A 23,852-nucleotide genomic window follows, 5' to 3' on the forward strand; every position below is an offset into this window, starting at 1 on the left:
TGTCCCGGCTGTCCTGGGTTTGTTTGTGTGCAGTGTGCCATGGTCTCCGGACGCCCCTGACCTCTGCTTCATCACCGTGGGTTGAAAGTCACGCTAAAATATGTATGGGAATGTCTGCGCTTTGCATCCAGGGCACATTATTTGTGTTTGTGCACGTTTGGCGTGTCTGTTCCAGTGGAGGATATGTGGATGTTTCTGGGCCACATTACGCTAAATCCTTTGTATCCGTGACCTTTATTCAGGTTCAAAGTCATGCATGTGTGAGTGCGTTCCGCATGTGTGTGAAAGCCAGCTTAAGGATTAATTCTCCGTATTTGACACATGGAAAACAGGAAGACGCGAAGGGGATGAAAAGAGGCAGAGATGTGCTGCAGGGCAGGTGAAGCACAGGGATCGACGGGCTGAGGCCACAAGGGGAAAAAAGCGGGTCCGGGGCTCGACGGTGGGGGGGCTGCTCAGTTCAGTGAGTAATTGTGGTGGGGGTCACGCAGGTCTGGACCTCATTAAGAGAATTGTCTGGGAACATTCATGCTCTGAGCTGTTGTCATGTCACCTGCCTTCTTGTCATAAGGCGCAGTGTGAGGGAAGCGGCGGCTTAATAACGCGTCTCTCGGCTTTTCCGGGTCACACGGTTCACCGTTAGGAGTCAGGGAGATCAACACAGAGCAGTCTGGCGGCAAACACTCGGAGAAGCAGGCTCATAATTGACATGCAAACATCTGACGTCTGTGGACTGGAGGCGCTTTTAAAGGCAGGTACATCATCTCAACCAGCATCGCTTTTGATCGCCTTTGAACGTCTTCTCTTTTCTCTCCGACACCCACCCTCTGTTTTTAATTTGTATTCACAGGGGGGTTCTCTGCCGTCTGAGGTTACACAGACGAGAATTGGGGGGATTTGGGGGATCTCTCTCGAGCAGCTTTTTAAAGAGGGCGAGGTATCAATCAGGTGCTGATGTTACCCTGATGCAACATTTCAGCCTATAGAGGAGCTCGCTAGTGGAGGCCGCGCTGCTTTAGATCAACTTCCAAGCATCTGAAGTAGTTATCAATTATCCTCCAACAGAAAATGTAGTTTATAAAGTGGGATTCATGAGGCGATGTCTCTTACAGACACTTGTACCCAGACTACTAATGCTCATCTGCTTCCTGATATAAATTTTGGGAGTACCGAGTTACTGATTGGTGCAAATCTGCCGAATCCAGTGTGACAAATCACAAGAACACTTTTTTTTTTTTTTTACAGCGTGTTTAAACATTTTATTTTCGATTCTCATGCATTCAGTTTTCATTCAAAGCATTCACCGGAGAACCAGACTACAACTGTGTTCCGCGTCATACATTCAGGAGTGCAATTAGTATAAATAGAAGAAAATACCTGCATGTCATAGAATATAATTTCTCTTTATAAATGTAATCGTTCCAGAGTAAGAAATTCAGCATATACATGAAGCAGAAGATACACAGAGAGAAAGACGTACAATCGTAGATCGGCAGGTGCACAGCACTGGTCCCTGAACCAAGAAATATGAGGATCAACTGTTTGTTTTTCAGTATAAATATAAATATATATATGTATTCAAGATGGCGCTACACTCTGTACTGCAAGTGTGCAATCAGGCCAAGGATGGTTTGATGTTCACATCCAGCAGCGTGGATATTACAGTACTTTAAGGGTGGGGTGATGATCCCAGAATGAGGCGCAGGCTTCACCCGGTCTGCTCTGAGTGGAGGCTAATTTCAGTCGGCTTCAAGACACAGAAAAGAATCTTTTTTGAAAATGAGAGGAAAAATAGAACACAAAGCTTATAGGTGAGCTCCTGACATGACAAATCTGAATCATGTGCGACTCCACAACCCTGATGGAGGAGAAAAGGCGGGAAAGAGAGACGACTAGTTGGTCTTCTTGTCGTTCTCCGACTCCTCTTTGGTTTCGACCGAGCTGCTTTGGCCGCTGACGGGAGAGGGCGGGCTCTGCTGCTCCGCCGCCCCGTTCGCTCTGGACTCTTTGGTGGAGGTCTTCCTGCTCTTGGCGCCGCCGTCGGCGCAGGTCTCCCTCGCCTCGCCGGTGATGGCGGCGTACGGAGAGGAGCCGCTGAACAGGGTCTTGTAGATGACGGACTCGATGGCGGCGAAGGGCGAGGTGGAGGAGCCGGTCAGCATCATCCTCGACTGAAACCAGCAGAGCAAACGGGTCAGAGCAAAGGGAGACAGCACGGTCGGAACAAGAGGAAAATAAACTTCAGGAGAGATCAGATCTGATCCCGTGTGACTGGACACCGAAGCAGAGCGATCCACAAAGCAGCAGGAATATTTTTAACCAATTTATAGCCGTCTGACTAGAAATTATTTCACATATATAATATGCGTCGTCTAATCCAACAACTCCAACAAGTATATGAATGTTTAATATACTAGTATTTACTTTTAATTAAGCTGCGACAGCATCTAATCCACATCATCAAGAGTTGCAAAATAATAAATAGCAGGTTTGGACACAACTCGTCAATCTGATGAAACGCTTCGCCATTAATTTGGAAGATCAGAGTGTGAGGGAGCTAACAGAATGAGAGTTGAAAGAAGACGTGGTAGATTTATCTGTGTCTCAGTCAAGAGCACAAGTTTCCCAGAGAAGAAAAAAGTGGATGATGCAAGCTGATGAAAATGATGCAAAAGCCCTCGCCCTGCGGGTAATACCAAGCTAATGTGAGTCACCACAGCGAAAACTTCAAAAAGGGAGAAAGGTCATTTAGAAGACAAGACACAACACATTGAAACTGAGCTGTGGCACCAAACATTTGCTATAAACACATTATGAATCCAGAGAATATAACGCAAATGTTAAATTGAGCGCAACACGCTCTTAATACATCCCTGGGTATATTCCTGATCACGGCTCCGTGTTTGAATCCACCACAAACGGCGGACTGACCTTGTTGACGACGGTAAAGGCGGTGTAAATGAGCATGAGGTGGTGCTTCTGGACAGGCAGGTAGTGGGTCTGCTGCAGGGCAAACAGCACCGCCCCAATCAGGGTGATCTTCGTGGGGCTTCACGGACATGCGAAGAGAAAGATCGGTCACGATCCCGGAAAATGACGAACATGAGAGAATGTCCACACAGCAGTGAGGGTGACGCATGAAGGAGAGGGAACTGTATACCTACACAGAAATCAGGAGGTGCATGATCACATGTAGCTGCTAAGATTTCCCATCAGAGTAACATGACTGTACTTAAAGTGACGCACATCTAAGATCAGTTAATGATAATTGTGCCAACTGCACAATATCAACAGTTTTCTTGTATTTTTTTCCCAAATAAAGTAGATATGCTGCACTTCGACTCCAGATTGTTTAATTATGGTGGAAAAAAAATTGTATTACATGGAAATGTAGCGCACAACAACAGATGAAGGGATTCAATAAGTCTGTGCTTCCTCCCACCTCTTTCAGAATATAGTTTTATATTAGATGAATTTCTGTAATTTAATCACAAATCCACATTTTCAATGATTAAAAACACATTGATTTAATAAACAGAGACTCAATAGTAATGCCACCTGTATTGTTTGAGTTTAAGGGTTAAAAAAATAATACTGTGCAATTGAATGAGTTTATACCGCTACACACTCCTTTTTGAATATATTTAATTATAATACCTACAAGTTACAGGGTAATTTGTGCAGGTTATGTTATTCCTGGGCAAACACACCAAGTGGAGTGAGTATTACTTTTAAATCATCGCTGTGACCTAACTTTACGCACTTTTTGTATTTCCCAAACCAGTTCTTTCAGGCTCTTCAGTGCACTGAGTACAAATACAAATAATTAAAAATGCAACCATGTCTATTTTATGAATACAAAAAAAATATATATATATTTATAATATCAGTGGGTCTCGTTTGTGAAAACTTACTAAGACATCTTGAGAAGCTCGTTTGTCTCTGGTTTCCACACGCCTCGAACAAGCTGCTCAAAATTACTTATCAGACCACCTCCAGCACCTAATGAGGAAAGCAGACATATATATTGGTAATATGTACTATTATGTGACATGTGGAACCTCAATGTTATTGAAATCTGTCATGAAATGATCCTGCGCCTCTGTACGTGACCCGTGAACGCGATCGGCTACTGACCTCTGGCCCAGCCGACAGCAATCATAACCAGCAGGCCGTCTTTGTACTTGTTGTGTGCCTGAGTGACTCCTCCGAGGACCTTCCACGTCCTGGTCACCTCCTTCATTCCTGACAGCACCAGCCTGAGGGGCAGCAGGGCGGCGCAGCAGTACACCAGGTCCATGGGGCAGTAGAACACCAGATACCTGGAGGGGCAGGGACAGCTCGGATGAAGTGAACACACGCATATGGAGATTTCTGACCATTAAATAAAGTCAAGGATTTTAGTGGCATTGATATTTCAAGCCTTTTATGTGTTACTCTTTCATTTTAGCGTAAATGAAAATTAGAATGTAAATTTTAGATCTCAAATATGTGCATATTTAATCAGGTTTGTTTCTTTAAATCATAAAAATCTATAATAACTGACTGAAACTTGCAGAATAAATCTAGAAATTAACTTTCCAATTATATTGAAATTTCACCTGTGTCATACTTCAAAGGTTGAGAAGTACCTGATGCTACCAGCAGAGGGCAGAATTTATTTTCAGAAGAAAGGTGTAATTATACATGCGGCCAGCAGAGGGCGCCAAAGGACGCCCAGCCAGAAACAGACACGACAATGACTCCTCTATGTCATCATGAGTCTTCCACATTTCATGCTCCCTTTACAGAAGAGAAAGACATCAACAGAGACCTGCTAGTTGATGTGTTTGACTAAAAAAAAAGACCCATTCTTACAATTCATTTTACCCAATTTCTTAATAGAAATACATCTTTTCAGTATCGGACATTTACCAGACGACGGAAGCGAGCAGGACGCTGGTGCTGTTGGACAAAGGAGCGACCGGTGGCTCGGCCAGCATGATCCCAGAGAGCACGGCTCCACCGAAACAGAAGAGCATGGAGCTGAACCAGCAGGCCAAGGGGCTGACCCTGGACACCTCCACAGCTCCTGGACAAACACACACACACACATACCTATCAGCATCATGCTATGAGGACACACACACATATACAGCTGCAAATAATAAAGGATGCATTCAACAGTTCTGGTTTCTGATCTAAATGTCAATAAAAGCCTCAAAGACTGAATACTTCACCATTTTCTTTTGCTTATGTGCTCTGTGTTTATGATATAAAATATGTAAAATTTCTTTAAAAAGAAAAAAACAAGTTGAGGATCAAGAGGTGACTGGAGCACGAACAGGAGTTTCTTTCATATGCATTTAATACAACACTTCAGAGAAATCAGTTCAAATGTTAAAGAAGGCTGATAAATGTGCCTCTCAGTCTCCAGCTCTGTCTAAATATTAACTACTTTTGAAAAGAACAGTTTATCAAACAGAGGCGCAGCACTGGAGCCTGACGTTACAGTTCAAAGTTCAGAGCAGAGGAACAAACATCTCCTGTCAGAGTCACTGGTGAGATTTCCTCACTGCAGATAACAGCATTTCCACCCTCTTTTAAAAAGGACACTGAGCTCCTTTTCCCTCCACTTGAGCCACTTTCACACTAAATACCCGATATTTAACAGTCATGAGATAAAGACATGGAGAATTACACCTGAGGGACTTTTCATGGGAACTTCGAGAAGATGCTGGTGTGAAATGTTTGAACACAGTTGCGATTACTTACCTCCAAAAAGCAGCACAGTTAAAAGCAGTTTATCGGAAAAACAGGTTTTACTATAATTGAAGTATTTTTTCCTAATTAGGACCTCTTAATAAAGTGCACATTGTTGTTTGTACAGCTCTACATAATAACGGTTTTAGAGAAAACCAGATTCATGAACTGATAACCAGAAGAAAAAGCAGAAATAAAACGCTTTTCGGGTTATCTGGATGCTGGAAGTCTGTCCAGACAGGTCTTACAGAAGAAAAGACCGTTTATTTACCGTAGTACAACTTTTATTCTCTTAGGAGGGCTGGATTATTTCAGGACTGATCAGTGTTTCTCCTCCACTGAACTTGAAAGAGTAACGAACACAATAGATTTGTGTAACCGTCTGTTTGCTGAGCAGCCAGAAAGACACACAGCAGCTCTGTCGTCACTTTCATCATAGAAATTTAAGGCACTGCAGCCTCTGATCTTATAATTGTAATCAGTTGCTCTATATGTACCTTGCATACTACTTTTAATCATTAAAAAAAACAACTGTTCACTGAAAATCATATTACAGGAGAGATTTTTTTTTTTTCAAAATGCAAACATAACTCCATGCATCTTGTCACACTCGCTCCAATAAAGCCTCAGAAATCAACCCTGCCACTGCTCATCAAGACCGACAGCAGCACTGTGACCTGTGGCAGATCGCTCGGGGTCAACCCTGAACCGACGGCCCGGGGTCACTGCAGCTGCACACGGGACCGGACTGGTAATCTCAGGATTACAGACAGATTACAGACTCCTGGAGAGAGATCGGTAAACCAGGAGGATTTATCGCTCTCTCCACCTCCTCTGCAGCCTGCAGTCTTTAACATTCACCCTCAACACAGCAGCAGGTCCTTCGACCACCTTTTAGGAGACGCATGAGAACATGTGGAGGAACAGAAAGGGAAGTCGATGAGGGAATATCTTTCAAACAGGAAGTTTAACTTGTCCGACACCTTCACAATATAAAATGGGTGATTACAGCAGTGTGAAACTGCATCAAGTTGTGCACAGGAAATCGAATCAGACCGGAAGTTCCCACATGCAAAGTAAATCAAACTTGTAAAGACAAAATACAACCAAAAAAATCCAAAGTATACCTGACATTATTTTGAGTTTATGAATGAATATATGACGACTACAGACCTGAATAGATTTGCATTTTTCTTTTGTCTGTGACCACAAAGTCTGCTGTGTCTGACTTTTCATTGTTAAAAATGTTTTGTCACAGTCAGAGAAGGAAGTTCAGAAGAGCAGAAAAGAACATCCTCAGTCATGCACAGGCTATGATTTTCAGCACAGGACTTCAATGAGGAACTGCATTAAAAACTGTGGAACAGAAAAGTGTGGCTCTGTCTTCACCTTTGAGCAAAACAAACTCCTGCAGTCGGAATCTTCGTCTGACTGGCCAGACCACAAGAGTAGAGGCGACCAACAGCTAGGAGTAAATTTGCAGGAAACCAGCTTTTAAAATGTGACCACGCTGTTTAAAAAAAAAAAAAAAACAAATCTAGAGAAACGCCACACCAAGCGTTTCTTTTCTAGCTTCAGATCAAAAAGTATTATGCAACTCATCTACAAACATGATACACAGCAAGCAAACATAATATTGAATTTTCCTTGAAATTTGGAAGTTCAGATCTAACAAGTCTATTTCAAACTCAAAAACAACTTTCTTGGAAATTGTGTCTTTTACTTGGCCTGACGGATTGAAATGGAAAACACTTCTTAAGAAAAGTGAACACAACACACTTGGTCAAATATTCCCTTCTTGTTGTGTAATCACTCTTGTATTTACACAGAAATATCGCACGCTGCATGGACTGCTCCGACAAGTTGAGCAACAAGGTCGCCGTGATCAGATCATCTGAACTGGCTTCACAGTCAAAGGGGACGCGTTTACAAGTCAAATTTAAGCAAATCCTAGAAAACTGCACCACAGTGTTGATCGCACTCTCAGATACAGCCATCCTTGCTTCCTTCTTTAAAATGATAAGACGCGATGAGGAGACAGTTCCTCGGCTAAGTTCTCTCTTTAACCAAACGGACAGGCAGGTTCCACTGAGTCACTCTAAGCACCAAGCTCATGTGGATTTCCTCTGATTACAATATTCAGCCCTGATCTCACAGCTACAAATAGAAGGCTGTGATCGGCAAATAGTTGCTCCTCAGTAGCAGCAGGATTAAAACCCTTCATTTAGGGCTTTACCGGTGAGACGTCTCACAAACATGCACACAAAAACAGATTTCAGCCTGGAAACGAGGCGGATCCAGGAGAAATCAAGTCAACTGACTCTCACCTGACCATCAGAGATGCCTCGTGTGAACATTTAAGATGGGATCTTCTTTAAATGATGAGATATGCATGCATGAGGAGAAGTTTCACATAGTTTCATTTGATAGTTTGCTCAAAAATTCTTTCATGCTTTTAGTTTCAGTTTAGTGAGAACACTGCTGTACTTTCTGCTTTACAGAAAACACACAGATTGTCATCTCGGTTTGTCCTGATGTGGACCGACGCCTGTTTAGACTGAACTATGCTCTTTTGTCTCAGTTCGCTGGGAGAGGCTGAGATAAAGCAGGTTTTTAACTAATTACACTTCCGTCTCTGACCTCATGTTACTAATCACAGTGTTCACCACCCTGATCTGCTTTGCTTTCACCTGTTCTCCCATGTGTGTCTCCAACAATGTTTTCATTGTTTAGTTCTTACTTTTTGCTGATCGGGAAGTTGCTATGAATGATGTATTTTTACCAAAGCAAAGATTAAAATGCCATAATAAAAAAAATATATATACATATCTTCAGTATTCCAACCCTTTTTTAAGTTTCCTTCTGTGAACTTTAGCAAACTTTTATTCATTCATTCATTATTAGCACAAATAATTTGAAGTCAAATCCCAGAAAAAAAGAAATAAAAGAAACCAGCTCAAACCACTGTAATAGCCTTTGTTGGGTACAGTAATATTTTTTTAGAGCAACTGATACAAACCAAGAATTAACAGTTTGGAAAAACTTCTTGATCTGATAAGTGATTTCACTGCTCTTCCTTCTACTCCTTCTCCTCTTCCTGTGTTTTCTTCTGGAGGACTCGGTGACTTGTGGAGCCTCTTACTGGTTCCTCCGGTTCCCTCTGGTTATTTTCAGCCTGAGAGCAGGACCACAGACTGACACATAACCACTGCTCCTCTTCACGTCCCTGTCCTCGGGCTTCCTGAACAATCCACTCACAGTGTTTACAAATGGACCGAAAATAGCTCCACATTGTGACGAGCTCTCGGGAGAACCGGCATGCTCCTTCTAAATGCTCTGCAGAAAGCTTGTTTGCATTCATATCTCATGAACGATAACGACTTCCTATATAATAGTTCTCTTATGGTCTGCTGAGGTTGGTGGAAGCCTTGAGGAGGGAAGGGAGCGTTTGACAGAGGACAATGAAGAAAAAGGGACGTACCAAGCCTAATTCCTTTCCTTTTTGGGAAAATAACAAGCGTCACTGCCTCGGTCATTGTTTTATGTTCAGGTTTCATTGAGCGAGCTACAGTAACTTAACAGCAGAAGCTGGATCATAATCCAGATCATTAAAATCCCACCAAGTACATGAGTACTGCTTAAATCCCTGCATAATGTTGGAGCATGTGTGTATTGGTGCAGTTACAAATTGATAGATGTGGCAGAGGACAAAGGGTTAGAGGGTCACGGCAGCTCAGATGCTTCGAGAGGCAAGTTCAGAAATAGACCATAGCTCTTCCAGCAGGACTACAATGGGTAGCATGTGTGTTCCTGTACGTCTGGATGTGTGTGCGCGAGTTGAAAGCCAACTCCCCGTGCAGTTAAAAGTCCACCTGTCACCACGGCCACTATCTCGGTGACATAACACGGCCCAGCGCCGCGTCTTTGGCCTGAAGTGGAACCGCGAGCTGCAAAACACTCACGCTTACGACTGTTCCCCCTCATTCACTCCATGCCAGTGGTGCATTTTGTGATTTTCTAAAACCAAACCTAGTAAACAAATGTCCAAGAGGTGAGGAATGACTGTTGCTACAATATCAGACTTCAAGCCAACTGCACAGCTGACAGCCTTGAAATGAATGGACACTGTTGCTCTTTTTTGAAAATATACATATTATATCTTTAGAATTTGGAGCAGGATTATTTCTCTTGAGACAAACAAATGTGATGGTAATTGTTTAAATGTTGACAGAAAAGTCTCTACCTGTGTGACACCAGAGAAAGTCTGTTTCTGCCTGCTGGAAGCACCCATTCATAAAACTGTGTAGAGTCACAGTACAAATAGACTGATTAAATATTGTTTCATTCTTTAAAGTAACTTTTATTGGCCTGCAATGGCATGTAACTGATCATAGACTGTAACCTGTAGGAGGAAAAAAAATTCTGAAAATGAGTTTTAACTTTGGTTGTCAATTTACAAAGCAGTAAATAAGTGCATAAACAGGTCAGTTTTTTCTATATAGAAATGGCAAAGTTTGTAAACAAAGTTGGATATTAAACAGGTGAAATAATGAAGTTATTGGCTGCAAATTGTAAATGAAAAAGTTTGTATTATTACAAATTATGGCTTTTTTTAAGTAACAAAGTGAATTGTAGTAAATTGCATTCAAGTATCGATACAAGTACAAACTGGGAACCAGCGTAGGGATTAATGGAGGTTTGGATGTAATTAATATTGATAAAATCCTGTCCAGATGATGTGACTTGTGCTGTGAGCTGCAGGACTCATCCACGGTGGCTATTTGCCATTATTAGGTGTAGAATTACCGATAACAAGATAGCCGCAGGCCTGTGATCCCGGATCAAGTTTCACCGGGAGCTAAACTTGATCGACACGGAGCAAAACACACCGCCTCCCGGGTTCAAACCAGAACCCCCCCCCCCCTCTCCGGACTCGTACCTGGCTGCTCCCGCAGAGCCATGATTGACACGACGTAGTGCGACAGCTCGAAGTAGGGGAACATGGACAAGTTGGCCAAGCCGTGGGACAGCTCGTCCAGACGCAGCACCTCCAGCAGATCCATCGTCCTGCTGCTCCGGATCAACCCAGCGCGGACTTCAGCGGCAAACTCGGGCTCCGCTCCAAGTTAGAGCATCAGGGGGGGGGAAACACTGGAGCCGCGGGTCCAGGACAGCTGTGCCTCTGGAGGGGGGAGGCCCCGCTCACAGCTGGTCGCTTCAGCCCGGGGAGAGCCGCTCGTAGCCGGGCAACAGTTCCGCTCCGCTACAGGACGGTCATCCTCCGCGTTGCCCCCGTCAACGACGCTGCGAGCGGCGCATAGGCGGAATTCCTGCCCCGCGTGCCGCCATGCTGCTGATGTGTCGGGCGGAGCTCGCGCCGCTCTCCGATTGGAGGACGGGGAGCGGCGCGAGCCAATCACGTGCCACCGCGAGGCTTATCGAGGGCTTTGCGAAGACAAGCAGTAAACAGTCATGTACTCTACAGAACACACGAGGCACTCATCGAGCCTGTGCAGCCACACCATGAGCTACACGACACGCGCCCATCAAGTGTGTGCGCCTGTTTTTCAGTCACACACATATCATGGTGCAGGTGAAGAGACAGCTATTGTTAAAAAAAACAGATTTTATTACTTTCTTTTCAACATGTTCATAGAAAATGGCCAATAAATAGTTGTCTCCACCTGCAACTTGACTGGTTTCTGTAATCTCTGTTTTGTATGTATTATCCATCCACCCTGCACTGCCTTGTCCTCTGTCATTTCGTCCTTGTCACTTGATAACTTGCTAATTGGTGACTTTGAATTGCCTGTAGGTGTGAATGTGTGTGTGATTGTCTGTCTCTGTGTTTGGTCTGGTGTCCTGTCCACCATGTGTCCTGAATTCACCCAATATACAGCAGTACTATATAGAAGATGGATGACACATATATCTAGACAATAGATAATACGAATATTAAAAAATAACAACATTTTTGGAGAAAACTTTTTTCAAAACGCCAATCTTGACTTCCTTAAACTTAAAAAAATATGATTAAAATACTGCTACACTTCTATGTAACACAGCTATCCTTTAAAAAAAAAAAAAAAAAAGGAATCTCAGGCCCCTCAAATCCATCTCAAGTTTGCCACTGACCTGCAGTAAGCAGGTCTTTTACAGGTGGGAGATATCAGCTCTGAGCCAGAAGGAGAACATTGTCACAAAAACAAACCTCCAGCTGTGCCACTCTATTGCTGCTGTCCAGAAAAAAGACGAATAAGTTCATCATCATGCATAAACTAAGTGGGGGAATATAATCAGTTTTGCATTGCATTCATGCACATTTGCAGTATAGCAAATTTATTGTTAAAAACAACTAGTTTGTTTCGTTGGAGCTGCAAGATTTCCTAATTGATACAAAAACTCTTTGTGCACCGAACAAGTAGTGTTTCAGTAAACTGCTGCCCTGATGTCAGATTCTTCAGACTCAGTTTTCTGAACCCTCCTAATTCATTCCTCCATTCTGTTTTCATATTTCTTCTGTTACGTTTAGACTTTAAGTTGTTAATGGAAGACATAGATTTGGTTTTGAGAGTTATGATAAAAAATTTCTTCTATCTTTATCAAACTAACAGTTTTTTCATACATACATGCATACATACACATCAGAGGTCATAGCTGATTAGCAAACCAATCCTGAATTATTAATGATAATGAAAACACTCACATCTCAACACTCAACAGCGATCTTGACTGATACCAGAGATGGTTGATCAGTGGATGTTTTCAGGAGTAATAAGCTCATCAAACACACAGTCGTTACTGTTGTTGTTCTAGAAATGTTTTCATTTTTATTTAATTTCCTGGTAATCATTTGTGTGAGTTGTACAAGTACTGGACGACATTTTATTCACATGAATAGAGGCAGAGAGAGAGAGACTGAAGAGGAGCTTACCACTATAACAGGATATATGAATGTTTGAACTAATCACCATATGCAGTTGTTTTACATGTTGCTTCACAGCACACAAGCTGTACAGGAAATGCCGGCATCACAACATCTCTGAACCAGACTGATTATCTTGCAGAATGAGCCCGGGGCCAACAGCTTAAAGATAAGCACTAATCATGTTTTTGCAGCAACTCCTAAAAAACGGTAATCAAACAAATTCAGGGGGTGTTAGAGCAGGAAGTGTGTTAATGGTATTTACTGCACTCTCAGTGGTTTCACGTGACAAACAGTCAAGTCTTGTATTTCACTAAAAAATATATATGAATACACCAAGAGAAGCTGCAAGGTTTGGCATCCAGATACCAAAAACGTTTGAAATCATTCGTTGATAGAAAAAAAGACGAGTTTTTAATATTTGTGATTTTAGAGTCAGTATGAGCCAGTGTTTTGGTGAAGTCTGAGCATACTGTGAAGGGATCTCTTTGTGTGCTCGAACATGACACCTGGTGGTGACAGCTTTTACTCCTGTTATAGAGGCACTTGTTGACACAATAGCCTCCCAGGCTATTATTTATAGGCTGGGATGCACAACCTTGTTTGATCTCTGGAATAAGCTGCTACACTACCACAGAGCCATTTGAAGCAACAACACAACTAACATTAAAAGCGTTTGTCTTCTGTGTCTCTCATATTGGGCCTCCCATGCCGACGCTTAACATCAAAACATAATCAGAGGCTGTGAGGACGAGTATTTTATCATCTCTACACCCAGACATCATGTGAGTTTATTTGTTCAGTCTGGTTTGCTTATTTTGCTTTTTATTTCTTGTAGCCATATCATATATCCATCCTTTACCTGAAAAAGGGTAATATATAAATATAAGTCTCTTATTTTAGATTACCTCTTATAAATGTGCTTAAATAGGCCATACAGCATATGAACTGGGTTGATATATCCATATTGTTGAAAGCATGAGGTCATGCATATTTAAAAGAAAACTTGATTTCACATGACATTTAAAATGACAAAAAAAGATCTGGATTGCTGCCAGTTACAATCTGTAAATAGACACAATAACCTTTACATGCAAGGTCGGTGCAACACAGTTGTTACAATAAATTAGCACAAATTAGATTCAACCAGCCAATCCAATAGTCTTTAATGGGTTTTCATATTTTTTAACATTTTTGATTTTAACACATTGCCTGAGAAGGTCTGATCATGTGAATTTGTTTATTCATTGAATGATGTGTTGAGATCAACTTAATTTAAGAAACTTGCCTGTGTCATTCTGTGTGGGAACCTGAAGTTGAGTTTTAGAGAATCATTCATTGCAGCTCACATCACCCCTGAACACTGCGCGAATCCAACAATCACCAGTTTTGTTACAACTGCCTCTGATAATATTATCAGTAATTGTAGATAATGGTGGGTATCATTCATGCGCCCCATAAACATATAGAATTCTCACCAGCTACCTTATTTGGTACAATTTTACCATCTTTTCTGATCCTCTTTCCTAACTTATGTTTGTAAAAAGCTGAAGCTGTTTAGTGAGACTAGCAATCATAAAACGTTTGATTCTAAATATTTGGTAGTTTCAGATGTTTCTAATTGAGGTATGAGTTGAGTCTTTTGTATTTATGGATGTTTAATAAGGAGCTGGTGAGTGAGTCGTCAAACCTTGAGTGAAGCTGCAATGTGAGCTGTTAGCCAGCAGAGGGCAGCCATTGACCATCCCTCACATACTTCCCTTTCGCGTCCATCTAACATGGCTTTACCCAATTTATGGGAGCTCGAGCCATCCCTAATTGAGTATCTGGACTAAATATACACACGCACAGAAAGAACATGCAAACTCCTCACAAACCAGGGATACCCTGGATGTGAGGCAAGAGTGTTTAACCACTACAACACCGTGCCCTGCCCTCAAACAAATTCAGTAAAATTAGTCTGACTGTGACCACAGACACTTTATTTTAGACACAATAAACACAGATTGTCATGAATATTTTGGAAAACAAAATAAACACAGAGGTAATAGCTTGATTTCATGTCAAGAGACAAAATGATGATCAGTTTAAGTTGATATTAGTCATCAAATATTAGGCTTAACTGAGGCGTGCAAAGAAAATAGCTGGAAGCCGCCTCTTAGCGACCCCGGTACCACCCATCATGTTGTTGTAGCAACTGTGTTAGCAACTCCTGTAAAGGCTGGCAATGTGATTCACAAGAACTGATAGATATCTTGAGGAAATGAAGCTGAAAAAGAGAGCGTGCAGGTGATGTAAGGCCCGGTCGACCACTCCTGTGTTTGTGCTGGTGGCCGGAGCGGCACTGAGATCTGTATCATCTTGTTTAAACCTCTAACTTGTTCAGGATGTTGTCAGTGGAAGGTGCAGATTCACTTTAGTGCCAGCAATTTGGAAACATGTCCAATGTGTTCATGTTCAAGGCTCAGTGCTTCTTGTTGCTTTTAAAACACGATCTGTACAACACACCACCACCACACCAGCTTTTGAGTCCCTTTTCCCCGATACCTTCCCAGTTGAGGGGCCGCCTCCCATTCCTCACATTTCTGGTGCACCACCTCAAACACCCAGAGGCTAAAAACAGAGTTTTTTCCACAACAGTCAGGATCTTTATTCAATAATGTCTGTGGCTGCTGAGCCTGTCACCAGTAGGTTACCCCCTCGGTTCAAAGCTCTTATCCTGAAAAGAGTCAGGAAGGGGTAGAGCCATATGAAAATGTGCAACTATTTGGAATAGATATGCACAGTTTGGGAGCACTTCTGGTCCTGGAACTTCCGGGCGTCCATCTATTCATGTGAAACAATTGAAGGTTAAGTGTTTCTAAAAATTAAAAAGAAAACACGCACGCTGTACTTCAGTGAAAGCTAAATATAAACTACAATTGCTGAGTTCAAAACACAATTTCAGAAAGCTAATCATGGCGATGTATCAATCTCATTTTAACTTAGAGGCCAAATGCAGCCTGTTAGTTTAAGTGTAAAGAAGTACGATTGCTTTCTGAAGAAAAGTGACTCAACGAATTGTGACGTACAAAGTTTACATATTAGGACATGTTAGTGAAAGTTTGGATTGTTCATCTAACTACCTTCTGTTCGGCTTCATTGAACTAAATATCAGGGGGCAATGGAGCTGAGTCAGCAGGCTTTGGACTGGGAGAGGAAACAATATGAGCAGAAAACTCAAGCATGCACAGAAAGGTCTTGAAACCCAGACTACAGATTGTTTTCAGATGCTGATGATAGACAATTTATGTAGAACAGACTTTTGTTCCTTCATAATTCATTAGTGGGAATATATCGGTAACTCAAGCCTAAATCAGTTATTTAGCTTTCAGCTGTTGGTTGCTGGGTAAAAGATTTCTTCCAACGATGTGTTAGATCTTATTGGTTTAGTTTTCTTTTTTATAGTAAACAGCTGCCGAGTGCATCTGGAACTCATGAGTCCAATGAAGGCACTGAAAAGAAAACCGAAAATCGTAAAGTTACAGGCCATAAAACCAAAACAGTGAGCTGCGAGGAGATAAAATGCCCCATCGAGCTGAGAGGAACTTCAGAGCGAAGCGATAATTATGTGGACTTGTTACTACAAGTGGCCTCCTTCACATTCACCTCGTCTGCTGCTGTGATTGGAAGAAAACGAGGATTCAGCAGCTTTGAAATAATAGTATAGTGTGTCAGCATGTATGTACTGCATGTGAGAGATAAAGCATTGCTTTCATTTCTATTAAAGAGTGTCCATTGAGGTAAATGAATCGAAATAAACAAAGACGAGCTGCACTGAAGAAAACAGGCTTCTGGTTTGACGCTTTAGGTTGGAGAAATAAGTCAGACACAAGAAACAGATACTAAACCACTCCTTGTAAAAGATGACATAGAGGTAGGATGAGTAATCCAGGATATGCTGCACAGCTGCTCTTCAGGTGTTCAAAGTTCACAGAAATCTGTTCAGGAAGCTGTAACACGAAAAAACACTGATGTCGCACATCGCAAAACAAATGAATACATTAGCACTGAAACACTGAAGCACTGAACTGGTCACTGTGTACGAATGCAGCGAGGAAAAAGAATAATTAGTATGGGGAGCACGGCACAGTAGAAGTCCATTAATCAAACTTAGCCAAGGCAAGACGATCCATTATGTGTGTCAGGAGTGGTGTTACTCACGTTCTGAGGGCCGACATTTGTTTCCACTGTCACGCTCTGGGAGCTAAACTTGTTTTCCATAAAACAAAACAAGTCCACAAAATGTAAATCATCACAGTTTTGGTTCAAGTAGTGTTTTTAGGGTTGGGTTATACAAAGTGATGTAAAGGTTTAGAGTTGCAGTTCAGGAAATGAATAAGTAAATGCAGCGCTGTGTGAAATGAAGGAACGTGAGAGAGAGTGAGATAGCCTCTGAGCTCTGCGCTAAATTACTTTCAAAAGGATATAAACTTATACAGGCGGGATTTATTTTTTCCATCATCTTATACAGGAAACTCAAGCAAGAGGTTGTGTTCAGGGTCAAGTTTTGCAATTATCTGCAGAGTGATGGGTCATTTAGGATCGCAGCTTTAAATACTGGAGGCAGGTTCCACATGAACTGAGGGGTCTAAAAATAACTAAAGCCATCTTGGCCAAAAGATGACCAAAATGAGGCTGTAATTGAAAGCCAAGACTCCATATTGTCTCTCCTGTGTGTGTTTATCCAAAGCGAGATTCCAGCTGATCCTCCAGTTTCACAGCTGCTCCACGTGTTCACGGACTCCTGTGAATCATTCATTCCGATGTCTTTTAATTATACTGCGAGAGACTAATCTTCCTTAAACTGCCAGTTTATGCTTCTGAAAACATTTTTTCTTCAAAGTTGAACCCAGTAATTGATAAGAGCTCGATGTTGTGTAATTGCATGGATAAGTTCAGAGGAGTTTTCTTTTTTTTTTGAAGGGATCTTATGTTATTTTTCATGTTTTATGTAAAGTCATTATTCACATTACTGCTTTCACCCCACAGTGAGAATCTCCCAGGTTTGAGGCTGGTTTCTGTGTGGAGTTTGCATGTTCTCCCTGATTGGTGGTGGTGGTGGTAGTGGTAGAATGTATTTGAGGTTAGCTGGTGACCTTTAGGTGGCTGTTTTTCTCTGACCTGTCCAATAATGGGATCACTTTATCAGTATGACTGAAGTGAAACTCAGTGAGTTGAGAGCATTTCAATTTTCCAGCCAAATAGAACACAAAGTTATGTATTACATTTTGTGATACAACCCAGTTAAAAGAGTATTTAATAGTTTAAACTATCATTTTTTGTTTGAGGCATCTGAACTAAAATGAATGTGACTCCACTGTTCTACACACTTACAAGAGCAAAAATGAAATATCTCCATCATAATACTTTTTTCCATTTTAGTAATAATTCCTCTGAAAGACGAATAAAGGAGATTTTGTTGCCGTGTGACGAGACACCTTCTCATGTTAATCCCCGGCAACACAGCTTAAAACAGACACAAACCCCAAATTGCCTGAGAATAACCAGCGACATTCTGTGGTCGGCTGAACATGTCAGGCGATAGCAACATAAAACCCAAGCTGCTATTTGAAGAACACAGGTGGAGCATTTACAATGGATATTAACCTTGTTGTGATTATTTTCACCAAATTTGCTTGACATAACCACACAACTATTCCCGGTGGGATCAGGTTCCCAGGAGGGTAAAAATAAACAAACACAAAGCGTTCCATTCCCACCGCGACGCTTTATTCCTTTCTGGAGAGCGACAGAGTGCTGGAGCCGCTCTCTGAGTCTTATGATCCAGCGTCCTCGGCAGACACAGAGAAGACGGTCAAACAAAGACTGGCTTGTCCCCGTCCCTGACACCAGTCTGATACCAGAATAGAAGCGCCGTCTACTGAAGGTCAAAAGAGGTTCAGGATCAGTTCCTTCAGGCAACAGCAGCCCTCCTTCCAATCCCCTCCTCTGTCCCGACCACGTTCAGCTGAATACATCCACTGCAATCACTCTCAATGGGTCAGGCAGAGGGAATATTGATCCTCTCTGCATTGATTTGAAATTTCTAAATTGTATACTATGAGCAAACATCATTCCATAAACCCTATAAGCAAGAATGATTCCATCATTTCACTTACATCAATGAGGCACAAATATTGGATTTGCTAATATTACTGAATCACATTCTAGAGTGGGAATAATCTTTACTCCAGAACAGGAATGTTTAAATGCTTGATCTACATGTAACTCAGCTACAGCAATAGTCCTGCATCTAATTTTGTAAAAAAATCTGTCAAGGGTGACGTTTCAGGGGGTGTTAGGAAGCATGATGAGACACCAGGCCTGGTGGGACAGAGAGAGGATGGAGTCTGGGCCTTCACTTGATCATAGATTTCACACACGTCACACACTCACACACACTGAACAAGCAGGCAAGGCGGAGCTGATTACTCTTACATATATTCTATCAGCCAATGTCATGGTTGGTGCTATGGACCCAATTATCTCGCCCACCCTTTGTCCATTAGTTTGACGCGATAATAATGTAAGTGTGCTGCAATGTCTTCGTATTTGTTTATGTCACACTGCCTCTGCTGAGTTTTCATTAAGGCCTGTGTTAGGCATTGAAAAATTAAAAAAACTTTGATGCATTACAAGAAGGCATGTCAAATGTTGCGTTCTGCAGATTATCATTTTACTGTTCATCTTTTCTGCTTGTCTAATCAGACACATTCAGACGTTTTGTCATTCAATGCATAACACAAGGCCATTAGCTACTTTATTGCAGCGATACATCACAAAGGATGTGTAAACAGAGAATTTTCATGACCATTTTGAAGCAAGATAAAGCGCATTCTTCAGCAACAACAAACTGCATCACAACATTTAACAGTCAGACTGAATCGTGTTGATTGCCTTGGAGGGGAAACGTGAACACTGAGTTATCTATCAATAAATAAATGAGTATTTTTCATCCTAAACAGGAGAAATTGCTTGTGCTGCAGGTAAATCATGGCATTTGAAGGCTGAGATACCAAGTGTTTATTTTTGCAGTTCTGGTACAAATACAAATATTTGTCTAATTCCAGACTCTGCTCACCCTTACATTAATCAAAAATAACATCAGATGCTTATACGAGTATGCTCTGAAAAGATGTCTTAAGACTGACTTCCTTTTTCCTGTCAGCAAAAATCCAAAGAACATGAACAAATGTTTTGCAGCTAAAGTGAGACACATCTCTGCAGGCAGGCAGGCAGATTTTTGTCCTACTTGTGCTCAAACAAGTGGCAAAATAATCTATTTGTATATAAGTTTCCCTGGAAAGTGATTGTGTGGCCGTGCAGTCTGCGGCACATTAAAGGTCAGTCAGTGAGTCAGCTTGTTGCTCTCTGCCTAAAGGGAACGGGATGTATGTGGGACATTGGCTGCCTCTGGGTCTGGCTGGAAAAACCTCTCACCCTCGAGACCTTTCCACAGTGCTCGCGACTGCCAGCACACACACACACACACACACACACACACACACACACACACACACACACACATATACACACACACTCACACACAGACCCATAAATGCAGTGAACTCTATCTGTGGCATCCTCAACCACATGTGCGCTCCTGTGTCAGCCTGACCACACAGCGACGCAGAGAGTCGTGTGACTGGCGTCACTCTGTGGTAAATTAGTAGTCATGTTATAAACAGATTATTTTAGTCTCTGATTACGTGTGCAGCAAATGACGGCTTAGCCTAAACACCGCAGACTCTGCCCCAGAGCTCCCTCTTTGATTGCACAGACGAGATCTTGATAATAATTATTATATGAAAGAAATGTGCACAGAATTAAGGATAAAGGAATTCCTTGAAGGTACACAGCTGAATGGAAATACAGCAAGGAGATTAAGACTTGTATCAAAGTTGTAGGTGATTGGCAAAAAGAAAATTATTGCCAAGTATATGGAAAGACAGTTGGTGAATTTATTAAATGCAACATTTTCTGTAATATGTTCTCATTTAAATAACAATCTGATGGAAGGAAATGTACATATATTCTAAAAAAAGATACTATAACTAACTCTGTAGTTCATAAAACTTACACAGATGTCTTCTTTGACTAGGTATTTTGTGAAGGAAAACTATTGCATGAGTCCAACTGTTTTCTTTTTTATGTTCTCATCAAGTAAAGGATATGAAGAGCTGAGGACGCCGTGATTTATAATGAATTTCTGATTATGATCTTCTTCCATTTCCTTCTCTATTTTCAACCGGATGCACACGGCGTTTTTGCATACAGCTCAGGAAGCGAACAGACCTAAATGCTCTTATGTGCCACGCCATCAGGATTACACACCCTCCCAGCTCAGGCTCTTTGTTGAAACACACCCACCAGTTTATAAAACAAATGAAAAACACATTAACACTGTATTCATCGTGCGCTCAGACACACGGGTAAAGGGTGGAGGGGGAATTATATCCTCCTCAAAAATCCCAAACCAACCTCTTCTAACTCTATAAAAAAAAAAAAAAAACACGTAGGCTCGGAGATTTGCAATCAGATCAAACCGTATCATTTCAGGAGAAGCAAATCTGGGTGTTGTCTGCTTCTGGTGAAAGAACACATAATTGGTCGGAAAGACTTTGCTGGAAATGCCTCAACTGAAACTCTGAAGGAGTTGAGTGGAGACTGAAGTGGTAACTAGAAAATAAAGTGCTTCTCTCAAATCTGGGATGTGATTTATACCCTCCTGTGTGTGTGTGTGTGTGTGTGTGTGTGTGTGTGTGTGTGTGTGTGTGTGTGTGTGTGTGTGTGTGTGTGTATGTGTGTGTGTGGAGCTAATGACAGGAAAGGAAAAAAAAAAAACCTGGAAGTTTAACAAGTGGACACGTTGAAAAGTGAGAGCCAGACATAAAACACGCTCTGGCATTAGTGGGGTCAGACCTTTCACATTGACCTCTCACACTGACCTTTAACTCGTTTGACCAGCAATGATAGAAGAAGACCCACAACATTGCACCATGGGAATGAAGGCCACGTTCCCATGACAGAGACTCGCAGGACTCCTAAATTATCTCAACAACTTTTCAAACTGACTAATATAAGTAATCCATTGCCTTTGTTTGACAAGTCATTTATCATGTTTTTCATAGGATTTATTTTTGATATGAATCCTGTTAAAGAAATGAATATGCAATGCAAATTCATGCATGAACTGAAGAAAATGAAGGTCTTAAGGTATTAAGGTCTGTTTTTCAATCCTTGAATCTTAGTTGATTAGAGAAAAGGAACAAGTGAATGAAGTTTCATTGAAGTAAGATTACTAGTTTGAGATTTAACTCCATTTTGACTTCTTACTTTCTGATTGTCATTTTGTATGTACTCAGAAACTTCCCATGTTTCACTTAAACCAGTGTTTCCTTAGCTGTGCTGCTAAAGGTTCCCACAGATTGCCTCTGAGAAAAGCTGCAGACCCCCCCCCCTCTCCGATCTCTGATTCCATCTGAAATGTTTGATCCAATAACGGCGCTGGGAACTCTTGGTTTCGCCAATCAACATGAAAGCTCCACAAAGGTTTGTGGAAATTACTCAGCTAAAGTTAGATCAGTCCTCGATGATTCAGCGCATTTATTTCTCAATCAAGTTAGGACACTGTTCACATGAAAACAAAAACATTTTCGAATGCAGTTAGTATTGCATCAAGAAACATGTGTCCACATCAACATCATCATCAGGCACTAAAATACAGACGTATATAACAAAAAAAAAAAGTCGTAAACTCAGCTTAATGAAAGTTGCGTGGTAGCAGAAAGCAGGAGGAGGGGGGCAGATTAGCAGGGTGTGATTAAAAGAGTAACTGGGTTGTGTCGGGCTCTTCACCAGATGCTGCACAGTTTTTGTTGTTTGCCAACTGGAGCGAACGCAAAAGCTACCGACGTCAGCACGGGCCTGTGTTGTTTAAAAATAATGAAGTCTAAATTTGAGTTTAAATGACTTCGTGTCCGACCTGCAGTGGGTTGAGTCTCCGGGCTGATTTCCTTTTTCCTGCACTTCCATGAGCACAGCCTTTTACCATGAAACACTCTGACGAAAAAAATGAAACGAACGCACTTTTTTGGGGTGACAATTAAAGCACACAACTCTCTCTCTTTCTCTCTCTCTCTCTCATTATCTGCTCCATTCTCTTCTGCACGGCCCATTAAAAGAGTGTGTGAACACTGCACAGATCAATTGAGACTGCTAAATCTACTCAGACTCAGCCAAAGTCTCTGCCTCCTCTCTGTTTGCTTTCAACTGCAAACTACAGGAAAAAAAAAAAAAAGCTTTACAGAGTTTGTGTGTCAGGATAGATGGTGGGAAAACGGGCGACGCTTTGCACTCGGTGAATAGATTCGCTCCCTCGGTGTTAAAACCACAGTGAAGTCTTAACCGAGGCGCTCCAGAGCTTTCTGTCAAGAGCACTCAGCGCTAATTACATCTGCTCAGTCTTGAATGACATAAACATGTTTATGATGGAACCCTGATTGCCAGATGACACTAATAAACATGTTTCTTTATATCTCGAGAGTAATTAAAACACCCCCATTATGCAATCAGCAGCGTTTTAAGTTACGCCTTTAAGAAAAGTAACTTAATTGCCTCTGTTTTTTGTTTTTTTTGTGTGCATTCCCACTAATTCCTCATGCTCCAGACAGACATTTAGATTAATCAAGCATGACTGGCGCGGTCGTCGTGCTGAGGAGGAATTCTCCCCTCCGCTCTCTCCGCCGTTTGAGGATAATTGGTACTGATTACCACCTCTTACCGTGTGTGCTCAGGGCTCACTGATGAGGGACGGCGCAAACACAAAGATGCTCGCCAACACACTCTTGCGCGCTTTCAAATTAGCTGCAGAGACAAAGCAGATACAGTGCACCCCATTATCTGCGGCGGCGCATACCTGCAGAGGAGGAAGTGTGTTTATTTGAGGTGTTATGTCTCTCAAAGACATTCCACCGTGGTTTTCCCACGCTGAGGGCAGGGCGGAGGTGCAAGGGGCTTCAGGCTGGACTTTGTGTTGATAGTTGGGACATGAACTGTCAAAAATGCCTCGTCTGTCTGCTTCAATGCATATTACACATTCCTCGGAGACATGTCCAGACATGTTAGAAAAGACCAAGCAAGG

At 41.8% G+C, this 23,852-nt stretch overlaps 1 protein-coding gene across 1 annotated transcript; it reads right to left on the minus strand.

The window, feature by feature from the left end:
* Positions 1-1,268: 1,268 nt before the first annotated feature.
* tmem38b (transmembrane protein 38B) lies at positions 1,269-11,101 on the minus strand. Its single transcript, XM_030085339.1, has 6 exons — positions 10,682-11,101; positions 4,915-5,071; positions 4,138-4,322; positions 3,915-4,002; positions 2,932-3,049; positions 1,269-2,171 (listed from the first exon to the last, which is right to left on the minus strand). The coding sequence occupies exons 1-6, from the start codon at positions 10,803-10,805 to the stop codon at positions 1,893-1,895; spliced, it is 951 nt and encodes a 316-aa protein (XP_029941199.1). The 5' UTR covers positions 10,806-11,101; the 3' UTR covers positions 1,269-1,892.
* Between the last annotated feature and the right edge of the window lie 12,751 nt (positions 11,102-23,852).

This window comes from Salarias fasciatus, assembly GCF_902148845.1.
Source record: "Salarias fasciatus chromosome 7 unlocalized genomic scaffold, fSalaFa1.1 super_scaffold_4, whole genome shotgun sequence".
NCBI lineage: Eukaryota > Metazoa > Chordata > Actinopteri > Blenniiformes > Blenniidae > Salarias > Salarias fasciatus.